This window comes from Leucoraja erinacea, chromosome 8, assembly GCF_028641065.1.
Source record: "Leucoraja erinacea ecotype New England chromosome 8, Leri_hhj_1, whole genome shotgun sequence".
In the NCBI taxonomy this organism is placed as follows: Eukaryota; Metazoa; Chordata; class Chondrichthyes; order Rajiformes; family Rajidae; genus Leucoraja; species Leucoraja erinaceus.
This window is the reverse complement of record NC_073384.1, coordinates 6,477,219-6,493,670: the sequence shown is the minus strand read 5'-3', so window position 1 is coordinate 6,493,670 and position 16,452 is coordinate 6,477,219. Positions and strand designations below refer to the sequence as shown.

Below are 16,452 nucleotides of genomic sequence, written 5' to 3'. Positions count from 1 at the left end.
AAATGTCCACGAGTAAAAAAGGTTGTGAATTAGGTCGTGAAAGTGGGACAGGCCCTTTAGACATAGACAGGCACAATGTGTAGAAAGGAACTGCAGATGCTGGCTTAAACCAAAGATACACACACACACAAAATGCTGGAGTAACTCAGCAGGCTACTCCAGCATTTTGTGTCTATTCTCAATGGTAGCGGAGTCAGGGGATATGGGGAGAAGGCAGGAACGGGTACTGATTGGGGATGATCAGCCATGATCACATTGAATGGCGGTGCTAACACGAAGGGCCGAATGGCCTACTCCTTCACCGATTGTCTATTGCACTCTTAATGTTGTCCTCCCTGAGGCAAGGTGACCAAAGCAGAACATCGATGACTCGGGCAAGACAGAGCCCACAATGGTCCATTGTTGGCTGGGCAGTGGGTGGGAGGTTTGTGATCTGTTTTGGTCGCCCTGCTACAGGAAAGAAGACATTGAGCTGGAATAAGGAAGGGGGCAACCTCTCATTTTCCCCCCTCCCCACGACCCAGTCTGGAGAAAGGTCTCGACCCGAAACGTCACCCATTCCTTCTCTCCAGAGATGCTCCCTGCCCCACTGAGTTACTCCAGCATTGTGTCCCGAATAGTCACAAGTTGGAGCTCGTAGGAACCTCATTGGTTGAGATTATGTTCCCGAATATGGCGCAGCGGTAGAGTTGCTGCCTCACAGCTCCGGAGACCCGGGTTCGATCCTGACTACGGGTGCTGTCTGTACGGAGTTTGTACGTTCTTCCCGTGACCAATGTGGGTTTACTCCGAGATCTTCGGAGTGTGGGAGGAAACCGAAGATGTACAGGTTAATTGGCATTGGCAAGAAAGTGTGCGCGCTTGTGCGAGAGTGTGAAAGTGTGTGAGAGAGAGTGAGTGAGAGAGTGAGTGAGAGTGGCTCTCTGGTGGGCATGGACTCGATGGGTCGAAGGGCCAGTTTCTGCCCGGTATCTCTACACTAAACTACCTCCAGGTGGAAAAATACGAGGTCGTCCACTTAGTGAGCAGAGATTTTTTTAAATTTAGTTAAGAGATACAGCATGGATAGAAACATAGAAATTAGGTGTAGGAGTAGGCCATTCGGCCCTTCGAGCCTGCACCACCATTCAATATGATCATGGCTGATCATCCAACTCAGTATCCCGTACCTGCCTTCTCTCCATACCCCCCTGATCCCCTTAGCCACAAGGGCCACATCTAACTCCCTCTTAAATATAGCCAATGAACTGGCCTCAACTACCCTCTGTGGCAGAGAGTTCCAGAGATTCACCACTCTCTGTGTGAAAAAAGTTTTCTCATCTCGGTTTTAAATGATTTCCCCCTTATCCTTAAGCTGTGACCCCTTGTCCTGGACTTCCCCAACATCGGGAACAATCTTCCTGCATCTAGCCTGTCCAACCCCTTAAGAATTTTGTAAGTTTCTATAAGATCCCCCCCTCAATCTCCTAAATTCTCGAGAGTATAAACCAAGTCTATCCAGTCTTTCTTCATAAGACAGTCCTGACATCCCAGGAATCAGTCTGGTGAACCGTCTCTGCACTCCCTCTATGGCAATAATGATACAGGCCCTTCGGCCCAACCGAGTCCACGCCGACTATCAAACACCCGTTCACACTATTTCTACCTTCTACCAGTTTTGCATCCTACACACACTCGCACACGGGACAGTTACTGACTAAGCTAACTAACCTACAATCCTGTACACCTTTGGAGCGTGGGAGGAAACCGGAGCACCCGGAGACAACCCACGCAGGTCACGGGGAGAACGCACATACAGCGCCCATGGACAGGATCGCACCCGGGTCTCTGGCGCTGCACGGGAGCAACTGTAACGCTGCACCACCGTACCACCCGTGAGAGATTGAAAGGTGTTGGGAGTTCAGCCGCGTGTCCTTGCACAGCAGTCAGTCGAAGTTAATCGTCAGTCGAAGTTAATCGGCAGCTCCAGGAAACCATTAGGCAGGCAAATAGCACGTCGGCCTTCATCGCAGCAGGCGGTGCAGTTCAAGAGCGAAGTATTTCATTGCAATTATTCAGTGCCTTGTGTAATCACACCTGAGCAAGTCGGGCCTCACCACCCAAGGTCAGAGTGGTGACGGAAACAGACCTGTACAAAGCTTCACCAGTTTGATTCCCGATATTGGGGTGGGATGGCCAGGGGGCAAGGGTCGAGGAGCAATTGTCCCCAGGAGAGATTAAACCGACTCTTGGCGTCGAGAACAAGGACCGATCGCAGCAAAACGTACAGAATCCTTGACAGGGTAAACGCAGAGACATTTCCTTTGGCCAGGGGTGTCTAGACACTAAATAAGGGATCAGACAATCGGGTCAGAGTTAATTTACTTCTTCACAAAGAAAATCTTAGTAATTCTGCACCTCAGAGGCTCAGTCACAAAAGCATATTCAAAACTGGAATCTTTTCTGATATTAATATATTGATTTCATTTGGGCAGCTTACATCCCAGCGGTAGGAATATTGATTTTTCCAACCAAGTAACCCTTACTTTCCCTCTGTCCCAGTTCTCTCAATAGTCGCACTGTCCTCCTGATTAAATGTTAATGATTGCATGCCTCATTGTCACCTTCTCCAGAGCTAACAGTGAACCATTCAACAATTCCTTAATCAACTTCCACTTTGATCTGCGTTTAAGAGGGAACTGCAGATGCTGGAGAATCAAAGGTACACAAAAAAGCTGGAGAAACTCAGCGGGTGAACCATCTTCGAACAATAGGCAACGTTTAATCAAAACGTTCCATTTCCTCGCTTGATGCTGCTGCACCCGCTGAGTTTCACACTTTTTTGTTACTCCACTTTGATCTGTGTTTTACCTTACCCTTCTGTCTCAGTCTCCCTCTCCCCTTACAAGGTTAATTCCCGGGATGGCGGGACTATCGTATGCTGAGAGAATGGAGCGGCTGGGCTTGTGCACTCTGGAGTTTAGAAGGACAAGACGAGATCTAATTGAAACATACAAGATTGTTAAGGGTTTGGACACGCTAGAGGCAGGAAACATGTTCCCAATGTTGGGGGAGCCCAGAACCAGGGGCCACAGTTTAAGAATAAGGGGCAAGTCAATTAGAATGGAGATGAGGAAACGCTTTTTCCACACAGAGAGTTGCGAGTCTGTGGAATTCTCTGCCTCAGAGGGCGGTGGAGGTCGGCTCTCCAGATGAGTAAAGAGAGAGCTAGATAGGGGTCTTAAAGATAGTTACTCCAGCATTTTATGTCTATCTTCGATACGAGCCAGCACCTGCAGTTCCTTTTCGCACGTGAATATGACGCAGCAGTGGTGAGGAAGCCTAGAGTCGATGTGAACTCTCACCGACTTGGTCGAGGGCAACGGGTCAGCAAGGGTTAAGGGCCTGTCATATCAGTGTCGGCTAAAGAGTTTGACCATTTCAAAATCCAGCGGCCCCAAAAAGAAGTTGCGAAACTTGAAAAAACCACCGCGCTGGGTCACCGCTGCATCGTCCCGCGACCTTGTCGGTGACCTGAATCGCCAAGTGGAACAGGCCCTTTAGTAATTAAGCAGCAAAGTTGATGCTTTGTACTCACTTATCCGGCAATCAGGTCCGGCAAAGCCAGGAGCGCATTCACACCGATACCAGTTCTCACCGTCCACACAGGTCCCACTGTTGTAACTATTGATAGAGAAAACTCACGTTAGACGCTCAGAGCCCAAACACGGGGGTTCATGTATGGCTGCAGAAACGGCATTTCGTTTGGACCCCCAGGGGTCCAAATGACAATTAAATTGACTCTGACACTAACGTATGATGCGCGTTTGTCGGCGCTGGGCCTCTCTACTCGCTGGGGCGTGGACGGAAGGGGCGGGGACCGCACTGAAACGCGGGGGCTCGGGTAGAGTGGATGTTTTCCCATTAGTGGCCGTTAGCATCGGGAGAAGAATGGAACACAGAGGAGAGACAAGACTTTGCCTTCCATCACAGTGAGGCGATTCACTGTGTGCGTAAATTGTGTTAGTTGTGTGTCATGGTTCTTGTTGTACGACTGCAGAAACCAAATTTTGTTTGAACTTCATTTGAGGTTCAAATGACAATAAATAAGTTGTATTAAAAAAAAAAAAAAATTGCGTTAAAATGTTTTGTCTAGGAGGCGAGGCCTTAGCCGCTGAATTAAAGGACGTCCATTTAGGAAGATGATGAAGAGGAATCTCTTTAGTCAGAGGGTGGTGAATCCGTGGAGTTCTTTGCCGCAGAAGGCTGCGGAGGACAAAAGTCAGTGGATGTTTTTAAGGCAGAGATAGATAGATTCTTGATGAGTACGGGTGTCGAGATGTTATGTGGAGAAGGCAGGAGAATGGGGTTGAGTGAGAGAGACCGATCAGACATGATTGAATGGCAGAGTAGACTTGATGGGCCAAATGTATTATTTAAGAAGAAGGAGTAAGCCATTTAGAACTGAGGTGAGGAAACACTTTTTTCTCACAGAGAGTGGCGAGTCTGTGGAATTTTCTGCCTGGTGGAGGCCGGTTCTCTGGATGCTTTCAAGAGAGAGCTAGATAGGGCTCTTAAATATAGCGGTGTCAGGGGATACGGGGAGAAGGCAGGAACGGGGTACTGATTGGGGATGATCAGCCATGATCACATTGAATGGCGGTGGGCTCGAAGGGCCAAATGGCCTACACCTGCACCTATTGTCTATAACTCTGCTCCTATTACATGAACAAATGCCACACATGTACAAAAACCAAACATGGTTTAAATAAGATCTCACTCACCAAGGGTGTGGATTGCAGTCATTTGTATCTAGAAGGGAGGGGAGGAAAAAAAATATTTAAAAGCGATTTTAATACGAGTCGGGGACTTTTAGCCGAACATCAAACTTGCATTGTTCCAGTGCCCAAGGTGGTGACTCGTTAATAGGCTCCATGATTAAAGAGTAGGAAGTCATTTAATGCTTGTCAAATAGGTTGTTACCCTTCTGAATAGATTCCAGGTTTTCACCGTGGACTCTGCTAAATACTTCTTGACAGATGTGCTCGTGGGGAGGGCAGCCCCTTGTAAAGTCTGTTACCCGGAAGGCGCGAGTGGAAGCAGACATTTCACCGGCCAGCCAAGAACATTGGGAACCAGAGCACATCTGGCCTTCATTTAGTGCAAACCTGCCTCTCCCAGTCGCAGGCTCCTTGAAACGGGCAATAAAAAAAAACCCCAACCCTCTCAGACCTGGCAGTGTCGCAGTTAAAATACTTATTCTGTTTAGGAAGGAACTGCAGGTGCTGGCTGAAATCGAAGATAAGACACAAAAAGCTGGAGTAACTCAGCGGGACAGGCAGCATCTCTCCAGAGAGATGCTGCCTGTCTGAGTTACATAGAAACATAGAAAATAGGTGCAGGAGTAGGCCAAAAAAATACCTTAAACCTACCCTAACTGCTCCATTAGTAGTGACCTAAAGATTCATCGAAACATGGAAAATAGGTGCAGGAGTAGGCCATTCGGCCCTTCGAGCCTGCACCGCCATTCAATATGATCACGGCTGATCACCCAACTCAGTATCCCGTACCTGCCTTCTCCAGCTTTTTGTGGGTGTCCAAAATACTCATTTTTGCCCGGCTGCAGAAACATAGACAACAAAAGCTCGAGGCTGGAAGGGCCGAATGGCCTCCTCCTGCACCTATTTTCTATGTTTCTATGTAAAAGAAAATCTAAATAATCTAGGACTGGGAAACAAAGATAGGTTGGTTTAGTTTATCGATACAAGCGTGGAAACAGGCCCTTCGGCCCATCGAGTCCACGCCGACCAGCGATCCTCGCACATTAATACTATCCTACACACACACGGGACAAATTACAAGTAGACAAAAGTGCTGGAGAAACTCAGTGGGTGCAGCAGCATCTATGGAGCGAAGGAAATAGGCGACGTTTCTGGCCGAAACTTCTTTTGACTACCTTCGACTTCCCAGCATCTGCAGTTCCTTCTTAAACACAGGGACACAAATTACACATGCGCCAAGCCAATTAACCTAGGCACCTGTACGTCTTTGGAGTGTGGGGGGGGGGGGTAATCGAAGCAGTCGGAGAAAACCCACGCGGGTCACGGGGAGAACGTGCAAACTCCGTACAGACAGCACCCGCAGTGGGGATCGAGCCCGGGTCTCTGGCGCCGAGAGGCAGCGACTCTTACCGTTGCGCCACCGTGCCGCCCTTTATTGATATTGAGGCACGAGTCGCTGGGGGAAAAGATTAGCGGCAGCACCCGTTGGGAGCTAGACGGGTCTTTTTTATTTTAAAAGAACGTTCCCAGTCCCAGGAATGTTTGTGGGGCCAGGTTGTAGTCCGTGCAAGGTGGCAGCTGGACAACGGAAACTGGCCGTTGTTGGGAATTCTGTAAGTAGCAATCAACCGTGCACCAACTTAAACCAATCCTGATCGAGACAAAGAGCTACTGCCTCACAAACCCGGGGTTGGATCCCGGCTACAGGTGCTGTCTGTACGGAGTTTGTACGCCCTCCCCGTGACCGTGTGGGGTTCCCCCCCCCCCCCAGAGTGCTCCGGTTTCCTGCCACACTCCGAAGATGTTCAGGTTTGTAGGCCAATTGGCTTGGTACTAATGTAAATCTTCCCCAGTGTGTGGACGATAGTGTTGGCATGCGGAGATTGCTGGCCGGCGCAGACAGTGGGCTGAAGGAATGGGTGAGGTTTCGGGTCGAGACCCTTCTTCCGACTGAGAGTCGATGACCAAGGAAAGGTGGAGCCCACAATGCTCCATGTTGGCCGGGTGACAGTTCGGGTCGAGACCCCTCCTAATCCAAGGGGCCTCGACACGAAACGTCACCCATTCCATCTCTCCAGAGACTATGCCTGTCCCCACCGAGTCACTCCAGGTGTGTCTGTGTGTGTGTGTGTGTGTGTGTCTGTGTGTGTGTGTGTGTGTGTGTGTGTGTGTGTGTGTGAGTGTGTGTGTGTGTGTGTGTGTGTGTGTGTGATGACCCCTGGTCCACCCCTGCATTTCTCCCGATGTTGAACGACCCGAAACATCACCCATCCATTCCAGAGTTGCTGCCTGTCCCCTGCCGAGGCACTGCAGCATTTTGCGTCTATCTTCAATTATAAATAACGGATTGCCAGTCTCATCGCCTCGCAGAGCAAAACTCGGCGTAAAACATGAAGACAGACACAAAAAGCTGGAGTAACTCAGCGGGACAGGCAGCATCTCTGGAGAGAAGGGATGCATCAAGCACACTGCACTGCTAAAATCAAATCCAGTGTATCGCCAAGCACCTTGTTAAACATTTTATCTTCCCCCCCCCACCCCTATCTTGTCATAGCTCAGATACACAAGGCAACTACTCACTCTGAGAGCACGTGGTTCCTTCCCATCCTTCCTTACAGACGCAGGTGTAGGAGTCCCCATTCACCACGCACGTGCCACCATTCTCGCAAAGGTTTGGCAGGCAGCTGCTATTGCGAGCTGTGGAGCCCAGGGGCAAAGAGAAAAAGAACAAATCCACCATAAGTTTGCTGATGATACAAAAGTGAGTGGTTTTGCAGATAGTGAAGATGGTTGTGAACGTTTGCAGCAGGATCTGGATCGATTGGCCAGGTGGGCGGAGGAATGGTTGATGAAGTTTAATACAGGGAAGTGCGAGGTGTGGCATTTTGGGACGTCGAACAAGGGCAGGATCTACACAATAAATGGTAGGCCTCTGGGTAGTGTTGTAGAGCAGAGGGATTTAGGAGTACAGGTGCATGGTTTTTTGAAGGTCGAGTCGCAGGTAGGTAAGGTAGTGAAAAAGGCTTTGGCACTTTGGCCTTCATCAGTCAGAGTATCGAGTATCGATGTTGGGAGGTCATGTTGCAGTTGTATAAGACGTTGGTGAGACCACATTTAGAATATTGTGTTCAATTCTGGGCACCGTGTTATAGCAAAGATATTGTCATAGGCAATAGACAAAAGACAACAGGTGCAGGAGTAGGCCATTCGGCCCTTCGAGCCAGCACCGCCATTCAATGTGATCATCTCCAATCAGTACCCCGTTCCTGCCTTCTCCCCATATCAGCTATCTTTTAGAGCTCTATCTCTTGAAAGCATCCAGAGAACCAGCTTCCACCGCCCTCCGAGGCAGCAGTCAAGCTTGAAAGGGTTCAGAAAAGATTTACGAGGATGTTGCCAAGACTAGAGGGTGGGAACTTAAATATATCCACTGCCATCTGTGACAAATTCTACAGATTCACCACCCTCCGACCAAAGAAATTCCTCATCTCTTTCCTAAAGGAACATCCTTTAATTCTGTGGCTTTGACCTGTAGTCCTAGACTCTCCCACATCCACTCTATCCAAGCCGTTCACTATTCTGTACGTTTCCTCCTCCATGTCTACAAAGCCCTCAATGGGTTTGCCCCCACCTACATTAAGAGTCTGCTCGCCCACCACTCCACCTCCAGGTCCCTCAGATCGGCCGACTTGGGGTTACTGAACATCCAGCAGTCTAGGCATAAGCTCAGGGGCCACCATGCCTTTGCGGTTGCAGCTCCTAGACTGTGGAACAGCAGCATCCCCCTTCCCATCAGAACTGCCCCCTCCATCGACTCTTTTAAGCCCAGACTAAAAACTCATCTGTACTCCCAAGCCTTTCTTGATGTCCTCCGAGCGAGGGCTATATGTATGTAGTTTGTTTATACTATACTTATACCAATGTAAAGCACTTTGGCCAACAAGAGTTGTTTTTTTAAATGTGCTATAGAAATAAATGTGACTTGACTTGACTGGCATTGGAAAGTTAGCAGCGCCAGAACCTACCGATGTTGCACGTGGCTCCATCCCAGCCCAGAGGACACATGCATTTAAACGTGTCGCCCTCGTCGTAGCAAGTGCCGCCATTGTTGCAGGTTGCCGCGTCGCATTGACTATCCCCTGCAGAAACATCAACAACAACATTCAGAAATGGCCGGCACAGAGTTCAGTATCTCCAGCACGCACCACGTGGCAGAACTAAATGTTAAAGGCACATGCACTAGCCATCTACAAGAACTAAACTAGAAAACCTAACAGTGGTAGAGTTGCTGCCTTAAAGCCCTGTCCCACAGTACGAGTTCATTCAAGAGCTCTCCCGAGTTTAAAAAAAAAAAAAAATCAAATTCGTGGTAATAATAATAATAATAAATTTTATTTGTGGGCGCCTTTCAAAAGACTCAAGGACACCTTACAGAATTTAAAGAGAATAAAAAAAAACATATATTTATTCGGAGTAAAATAAATAATAAAGACATCACCAGTACACAAATTAAAGACAGAATTCGATCCAAAGACAAAAAAAAACAAAACAACACAATGTGAAGAGAGAGCAGCGCCAGCGTCCACTCTCCCTTCCGACAGCCATCTTGGACACAAACTAAAATAATCACTTACACACAAAAATCATCCCCCGAACAATGGTTACCACTGGCAAAAACAGGAAAGTAGACTATTATCTAAATGGTGACCGATTAGGAAAAGGGGAGATGCAACGAGACCTGGGTGTCATGGTACACCAGTCATTGAAAGTAGGCATGCAGGTGCAGCAGGCAGTGAAGAAAGCGAATGGTATGTTAGCATTCATAGCAAAAGGATTTGAGTATAGGAGCAGGGCGGTTCTACTGCAATTGTACAGGGTCTTGGTGAGACCACACTTGGAGTATTGTGTACAGTTTTGGTCTCCAAATCCGAGGAAAGACATTCTTGCCATAAAGGGAGTACTGAGAAGGTTCACCAGACTGATTCCTGGGATGTCAGGACTTTCATATGAAGAAAGACTGGATAGACTCAGTTTGTACTTGCTAGAATTTAGAAGATTGAGGGGGGGGATCTTATAGAAACTTACAAAATTAAGGGGTTGGACAGGCTAGATCTAGGAATATTGTTCCCGATGTTGGGGAAGTCCAGGACAAGGGGTCACAGTTTAAGGATAAAGGGGAAATCTTTTAGGACCGAGATGAGAAACATCTTCCATTCCTTCCCTCCAGAGATGCTGCCCGTCCCGCTGAGTTACTCCAGCATTGTGTCTATCTCTGTGTAAACAGGCTGTGGGATGAAGGGACAGTTGCCATCGCTGTATCTCTAAACTAGATCCGAAACTGAACCAAGTACTCACGTGAATGGCAGGTTTTTCCTTTCCAATCATTCTGGCATTCGCAGTAGAAGTCGTTGACCAGATCCTGGCACTTGCCTCCGTTCTGGCATGGGTTTACACTGCAATCATTGATATCTGCGCAACGGGAGAGAAGAAAGAGTAACTCGACAGCTGTACCTTTCTGCATCAGGCCGCGATGTCACTGTCACATGACAAGCATTAAATACTTTACCCCGAACACATGTCCCTGCCCATCTCTCACCCCCGCCAGTCCTAGCACCAGCCAGCATCCCCACCCCTCCCCTTGCAGAATAACCCAGACTGTGTCACTGCTTCTGCTGCACAGCAGTAGAGTTGCTGCCTCACAGCGCCAGAGACCCGGGTTCAATCCCGATTATTCAAGATTCAAGAGTTTGTCATGTGTCCCTGATAGGACAATGAAATTCTTGCTTTGCTACAGCACACAGAACATAGTGGGCATGACTACAGAACAGATCAGTGTGTCCATATACCATTGTATAAATATATACACACATGGATAAATAAACTGATAAAGTGCAAATAACAGACAATGGGTTATTAATAATCAGAGTTTTGTTCGAGCCAGGTTTAATAGCCTGATGGCTGTGGGGAAGTAGCTATTCCTGAACCTGGTTGTTGCAGTCTTCAGGCTCCTGTACCTTCTACCTGAAGGTAGCAGGGAGATGAGTGTGTGGCCAGGATGGTGTGGGTCTTTGATGATACTGCCAGCCTTTTTGAGGCAGCGACTGCGATAAATCCCCTCGATGGGAAGGAAGGTCAGAGCCGATGATGAACTGGGCAGTGTTTACTACTTTTTGTAGTCTTTTCCTCTCCAGGGGGTTCAAGTTGCCGAACCAAGCCACGATGCAACCGGTCAGCATGCTCTCGACTGTGCACCTGTAGAAGTTAGAGAGAGTCCTCCTTGACAAACCGACTCTCCGTAATCTTCTCAGGAAGTAGAGGCGCTGATGTGCTGACTACTGGCGTTTGTCTGTACGTTCTCCCCGTGACCTGCGTGGGTTTTCTCCGGGAAGCTTTGGTTTCCTCCCATGCGCAACAGACATACAGGTTTGTCGGGTATTCGGCTTGGCAGAATTGCAAATTGCATGCAGGACGTGTTAGTGTGCGGGGATCGCTTGTCAGTGTGGGCTGGGTGGGCCGAAGGGCCTGTTTCCGTGTTGTATCTCCGAGCTAAAAAATATTGGCAGCTGAGCTTTAAACTGCCTAGTCCCCAAACTTTAGAGGTACAGCACAGAAACAGGCGCTGTGGACCACCGAGTCCGCGCCGAGCAGCGATCACCCCGTACGTTAACACTATCTATGCATTAGTAACAATCTACGACTTACAGAAGCCAATTAACCTACAAACCTGTACGTCTTTGGAGTGTGGGAAGAAACCGGAGCTGTCGGAGACGGCCGACGTGGTCACAGGGAGAACGTGCCAACTCCGCACAAACAGCACACGTAGGTCAGGATCGAACCTGGCGCTGTAAGGCAGCAACTCTACCGCTGCGCCACCAATTCCGTCCTATAAAACCCTGGCGTTCCCTTCTAAAAACAATCGTTGTTTGTGATTGATCCACATAGTGAAAGATCAATCTTTACTCCATAAGCAATCAGGAACATTTAAACTGCCAGCCATTCCCTTCCAGCTCGGCGCGTGCGGCTTGTGTGAGCGCCGGCTGACCTTGCTACTGTAAAGCCGTGTAGTACCGTAATACCATGTAAAGGGTGGCTTGCACATACGTGTAGTGGAGATCATAAATGGCATGGGTTAATAAGGGTTAATAACCTACAATCATACAACACAATAGAGCACCAACAGGCCCTTCGGCCCACAAGGTTCATGCCAAGCATGTTGTCAAGCATGCTATCGCTGCTCTAAACCGGCCCTGTTGAGTGCCCCATCCCCCCATATGAACTGTATTCATGCACATAGACCCAGCACAGACATTTTTGCACTTTAGACAGTTTTACCGTTCTTTTTTTTTTTATAAATCATGTTTCTCGGGGTATCTACATTTGTTTGGTTGTTTAAGTTATGATTATAGGATGGAAGCTGCATGCCAAGTCTCATTGCACCTATAAAATATATTATTATTATTAAAGTTAAGCTAACGTGTGCCAAATATGATTCCAAGTTTCACTGGTCACATCTAGAGCCCCGGCTGCAGGGTGGCAAAGTCAACCTGCCGATCGGAGAGAGAGAGAGACAGAGAGAGAGAGAGAGATCCCCAAACTAAAGCAAAACATCTTTGGGTGAGATCGTGACTTACCAAACTGACAAAGAACACCTTCCCATCCCTCACGGCAGATACACTGGTAGAAGTTGACGCCGTCAATGCAAGTCCCACCGTTTTTACACGGATCACTCTCACAATCATTAATATCTGTGCAAAGAAACAAAAAAGTAGCATTTACCCATTGCACAAACATGCTGCCTTCCAACACGCTCTTTGTTAAGAAATAGCAGCGTATTGCCGACGCCGCCCAGACCTTCGCACTAACCCAACCTCCCTTCAACTGACTCAATCTACACCTCGCGCTGCCTCTGCAAGGCCAGCAGCATCATAACGGACCAGTCTCACCCCGGCCACTCCCCTTCTCTTCCAGCGGGCAAGAGGTACAGAAGTGCGAAAACGCACACACCTCCAGATTCAGAGACAGTTTCTTCCCAGCTGTTATCAGGCAACTGAACCATCCCACCACAACCAGAGAGCAGTCCTGAACTACTATCTACCTCACTGGTGACCCCTTGGACTATCTTTGATCGGACTTTGCTGGATTTACCTTGCACTAAACATTATTCCCTTTATCCTGTATCTGCGCACGGTAAACGGCTCGATTGAAATCATGCATTGTCTTTCCGCTGACTGGATAGCACGCAACAAAAGCCTTTTCCACTGTACCTCGGTACACGTGACAATAAACTAAACTAACTTGTCAATTAGGCGCGTGTGAAAAGTGTGAAAAGCTTTTGTATATGTGCTGGCCAGGTCAGCAGGACAATACCTGATAACATCCGAGCAATTCACTGTGTACAGGTACAAAATGGGATGAGGTTTAGTGCAAGGTAAAGCCAGCAAAGTCCAGTCAGTGATGGTTAAGGACATGGCAGGGGAAGGGGAGGGTAGCGAAGGAGGTTTACAGAGAAAGGCAAGACAGGGGGGAGGTGGGGAGGGGGGGGGGGTGGAGGGGGGGGGGGGGGGGGGGGGGGGGGGGGGGGGGCGGGGGGGGGGGGGGGGGGGGGGGGGGGGGGGGGGGGGAAGGACAGGACAAGGGAGGATCACAGAGGTCGGGGGATGGGAAGGGGGGTGGGGGGTGAAGGAGAGTTACAGAGCAGGGGCGTAACAGGAGAGAAATCAGAGGAAGGACATCCTTGCTATTGAGGGAGTGCAGCATAGGTTCACAAGGTTAATTCCTGGGATGGTGGGACTGTCATATGATGAAAGAATGGAGCGACTGGGCTTGTGTCCTCTGGAATTTCGAAGGGAGAGGGGACCTAATTGAAACATAAGATTAAGGGATTGGAAATGCGAATGGCAGGAAACATGTTCCCGATGTTGGGGGGAGTCCAGAACCAGTGGACACAGTTTAAGAATAAAGGGTAAGCCATTTAGAACGGCGATGATGGAAAAAAACCTTTTCATCCGGAGAGTTTTGAGTGTGTGGAATTCTCTGCCTCAGAGGGCGGTGGAGGCCAATTCATTGGATGTTTTCAAGACGGAGTTAGATAGAGCTCTTAAAGATAGCGGAGTCAAGGGGAATGGGGAGAAGGCTGGAACGGGGTACTGATTGTGGATGATCGAGGCAGTGCAGGCTCGACGGGCCGAATGGTCTACTCCTGCACCTATTTTCTATGTTTCTACCTCGGAACATGGGACAATAAACTGAACTGTAACTTGTCAATTAGGCGAGTGCCTCAGTGTGTTTGTGTGCTGGCTGGTCAACAGAAGGACAGTACCCGAGGGTCAGGGGAGGTCACAGTGAGGGGGGGTGGGTGGGGACGATGACGGAGGGAGGGACAGTCGCGCAGAGCGATGCGGGTGGGGAGAAGGATCGGAGAGGGGCGGCGCAGTCGGACGCCATTCTTACGTTCGTGACAGTACGTGCCAGTGAAGCCCTGGCCGCACTCGCAGGTGAACCTCCCTCCGGCCTGACTCCTGCACTTGCCGTGGGGGCCGCACACATTGGAGGAGATGTAGCGGATGCCGTCGGGCGTGCTGTTGGAGGCCACGGCCACGGTGCAGCTGTCGATGACTGAGGAACAACCACACAAAACCAGTTATTAATGGGCCGCTCCCACCAACACCCGTGGACTCTGGTGCAAAGTGCAGGGAAGGAAGGAAGTGCAGATGCTGCTTTCAACCCAAGATGGACACAAGACTGAAGACCCATTCCTTCTCTCCAGAGATGCTGCCCGAACCACTGAGGTTCGGGGCACTGATTGTGGATGATCAGCCATGGTCACATTGAATGGCGGTGCTGGCTCGAAGGGCCGAATGGCCTCCTCCTGCACCTATTGCCTATTGCAACTCCATCTTTTGTTAGCCCATCTTCGGTTCAAACCAGCATCTGCAGCACCTCCCTACAGAAGACATGTTGCAGATGACTGCATTTCCCCTGCAAGTATAAAGAATTAGTGCATGCGTTCCCTCTCAAGTGGTGAAACATACAAGCTTCTAAACTATCATTACTACACTGTGGTGGGTCTGACCTAGCACTGTACACCCACTCGAAACACACTGCAGAAGCCAATGAACAATGATATTGAACACACACAGTTAATGGTTAACTCCGTTGAAAAGAAGTGTCTGGTCTTAGGGAATGGAAATTCAAGAGTCCCATTGCAACCTGCAAACGGCCCCAATTCAAAGAATACGGATTGTTTTTTCTGGGTTCGAGGCCCAGACCGACTGAGGCGCAACGGTTGTGCTACGCAGAATCCAAGGACGCAACAGAAGCAACCAGGGTAAAGAGCACCTGGCACTGGAGGAACTCAGCGGGACAGGCAGCATCTCCGGGGTAGAAGGAACGGGTGACATTTCAGGTCGAGACCTTTCGTCAGACCGAGAGATCAAAGGGGCCAAAAGTCGAGGGGAAGGTAGAATATCTCGTTGGTAGCTGGGGCACACTGAGATATTCGTACCGCAATGTGTAGGAAGAAACTACAGATGCTGGTTTAAACCAAAGATAGACAAAAAGCCGGAGTAACTCAGCAGGTCAGGCAGCATCTCTGGAGAAAAGGACTGGCTGATGTTTCGGGTCGAGACCCTTCTTCAGACTCATTCTCTGCACTCGTTATCACCTAGCAGAGCTAACGATGGCTCGTTTCTCTCATCGTTACTTCTTTAATTCTATATCTCTTTCTCTCTCTCCATCACCGTCTATATATCTCTCGTTTTCCTCTCCTTCAATCTCAGTCTGATGGAGGGCCTCGACACAAAACGTCGCCCACTCCTTCTCTCCAGAGAAGCTGCCTGTCCCGCTGAGTTACTCCAGCGTTTTGTGTCTATAATCTTTTGATATTCATACCGCTGGGTTGCCAGCTACACTGTTAGCAGAGCAACTGTTTTAGACATCTCTCCACATCCCCCAAGCACTGAAGGCAAGGACAGAAGTCAGCTGAACAAGCAAATGGGGAAATACCTTCACAGGGAGTGGTCCGACAGTGGTCTTTCAGATGGGAACAATTCTTCCCTTCGTAGTCTTCTGGGCAGCTGCAGAAGTAGTCGCTGGCCAGATTGAAGCACTGCGCCCCATTCCAGCACGGGTTAGGCTCGCAGTAATCAACATCCAGCTGTAGGGGGGGGTGGGGGGGGCACAAAGGGAGAAGAGTTTCACACGGGTGGGAACAGTATAGACAGGCACGCACGCAGCTACCACAATCACTCACATCAGCGCCTTTATACTTCATTGGCTATATTTAAGAGGGAGTTAGATGTGGCCCTTGTGGCTAAGGGGATCAGGGGGTATGGAGAGAAGGCAGGTACGGGATACTGAGTTGGATGATTAGCCATGATCATATTGAATGGCGGTGCAGGCTCGAAGGGCCGAATGGCCTACTCCTGCACCTAATTTCTATGTTTCTATGTTTCTATACACACACACACAAACTTATTTCCCCCCCGTTTATTATACCGTTTACAGCAGGGGTGGGCAACCTTGGGGCCAGGACGCGTGCCTGTGAGCGGATGGCAGGCCACATCTATCACACGGATCCGGCCCCTATCCCGCCCCCGGACAGCAGGCATCAAATCGCGTGTTCGCAGAAGGTAGAGAAAAATGCTGGAGAAACTCAGCGGGCAATCCTTGCATGTCTCTCTCATCCGCCGAG

General features: G+C 49.2%; 1 protein-coding gene across 2 annotated transcripts in view; it reads right to left on the bottom strand.

Moving 5' to 3' along the window:
* jag1b (jagged canonical Notch ligand 1b) overlaps positions 1–16,452 on the bottom strand; it is an 88,797-nt gene that overhangs the window by 15,238 nt on the left and 57,107 nt on the right. For both annotated transcript variants that reach the window (XM_055638924.1, XM_055638925.1), the window contains exons 13-20: positions 15,765–15,915; positions 14,211–14,375; positions 12,392–12,505; positions 10,116–10,229; positions 8,786–8,899; positions 7,341–7,457; positions 4,764–4,791; positions 3,578–3,663 (exon numbers count right to left, since the gene is read on the bottom strand). In XM_055638924.1, coding sequence (XP_055494899.1) covers positions 3,578–3,663; positions 4,764–4,791; positions 7,341–7,457; positions 8,786–8,899; positions 10,116–10,229; positions 12,392–12,505; positions 14,211–14,375; positions 15,765–15,915 — 889 coding nt within the window. The remainder of the gene's footprint in view (positions 1–3,577; positions 3,664–4,763; positions 4,792–7,340; positions 7,458–8,785; positions 8,900–10,115; positions 10,230–12,391; positions 12,506–14,210; positions 14,376–15,764; positions 15,916–16,452) is intronic.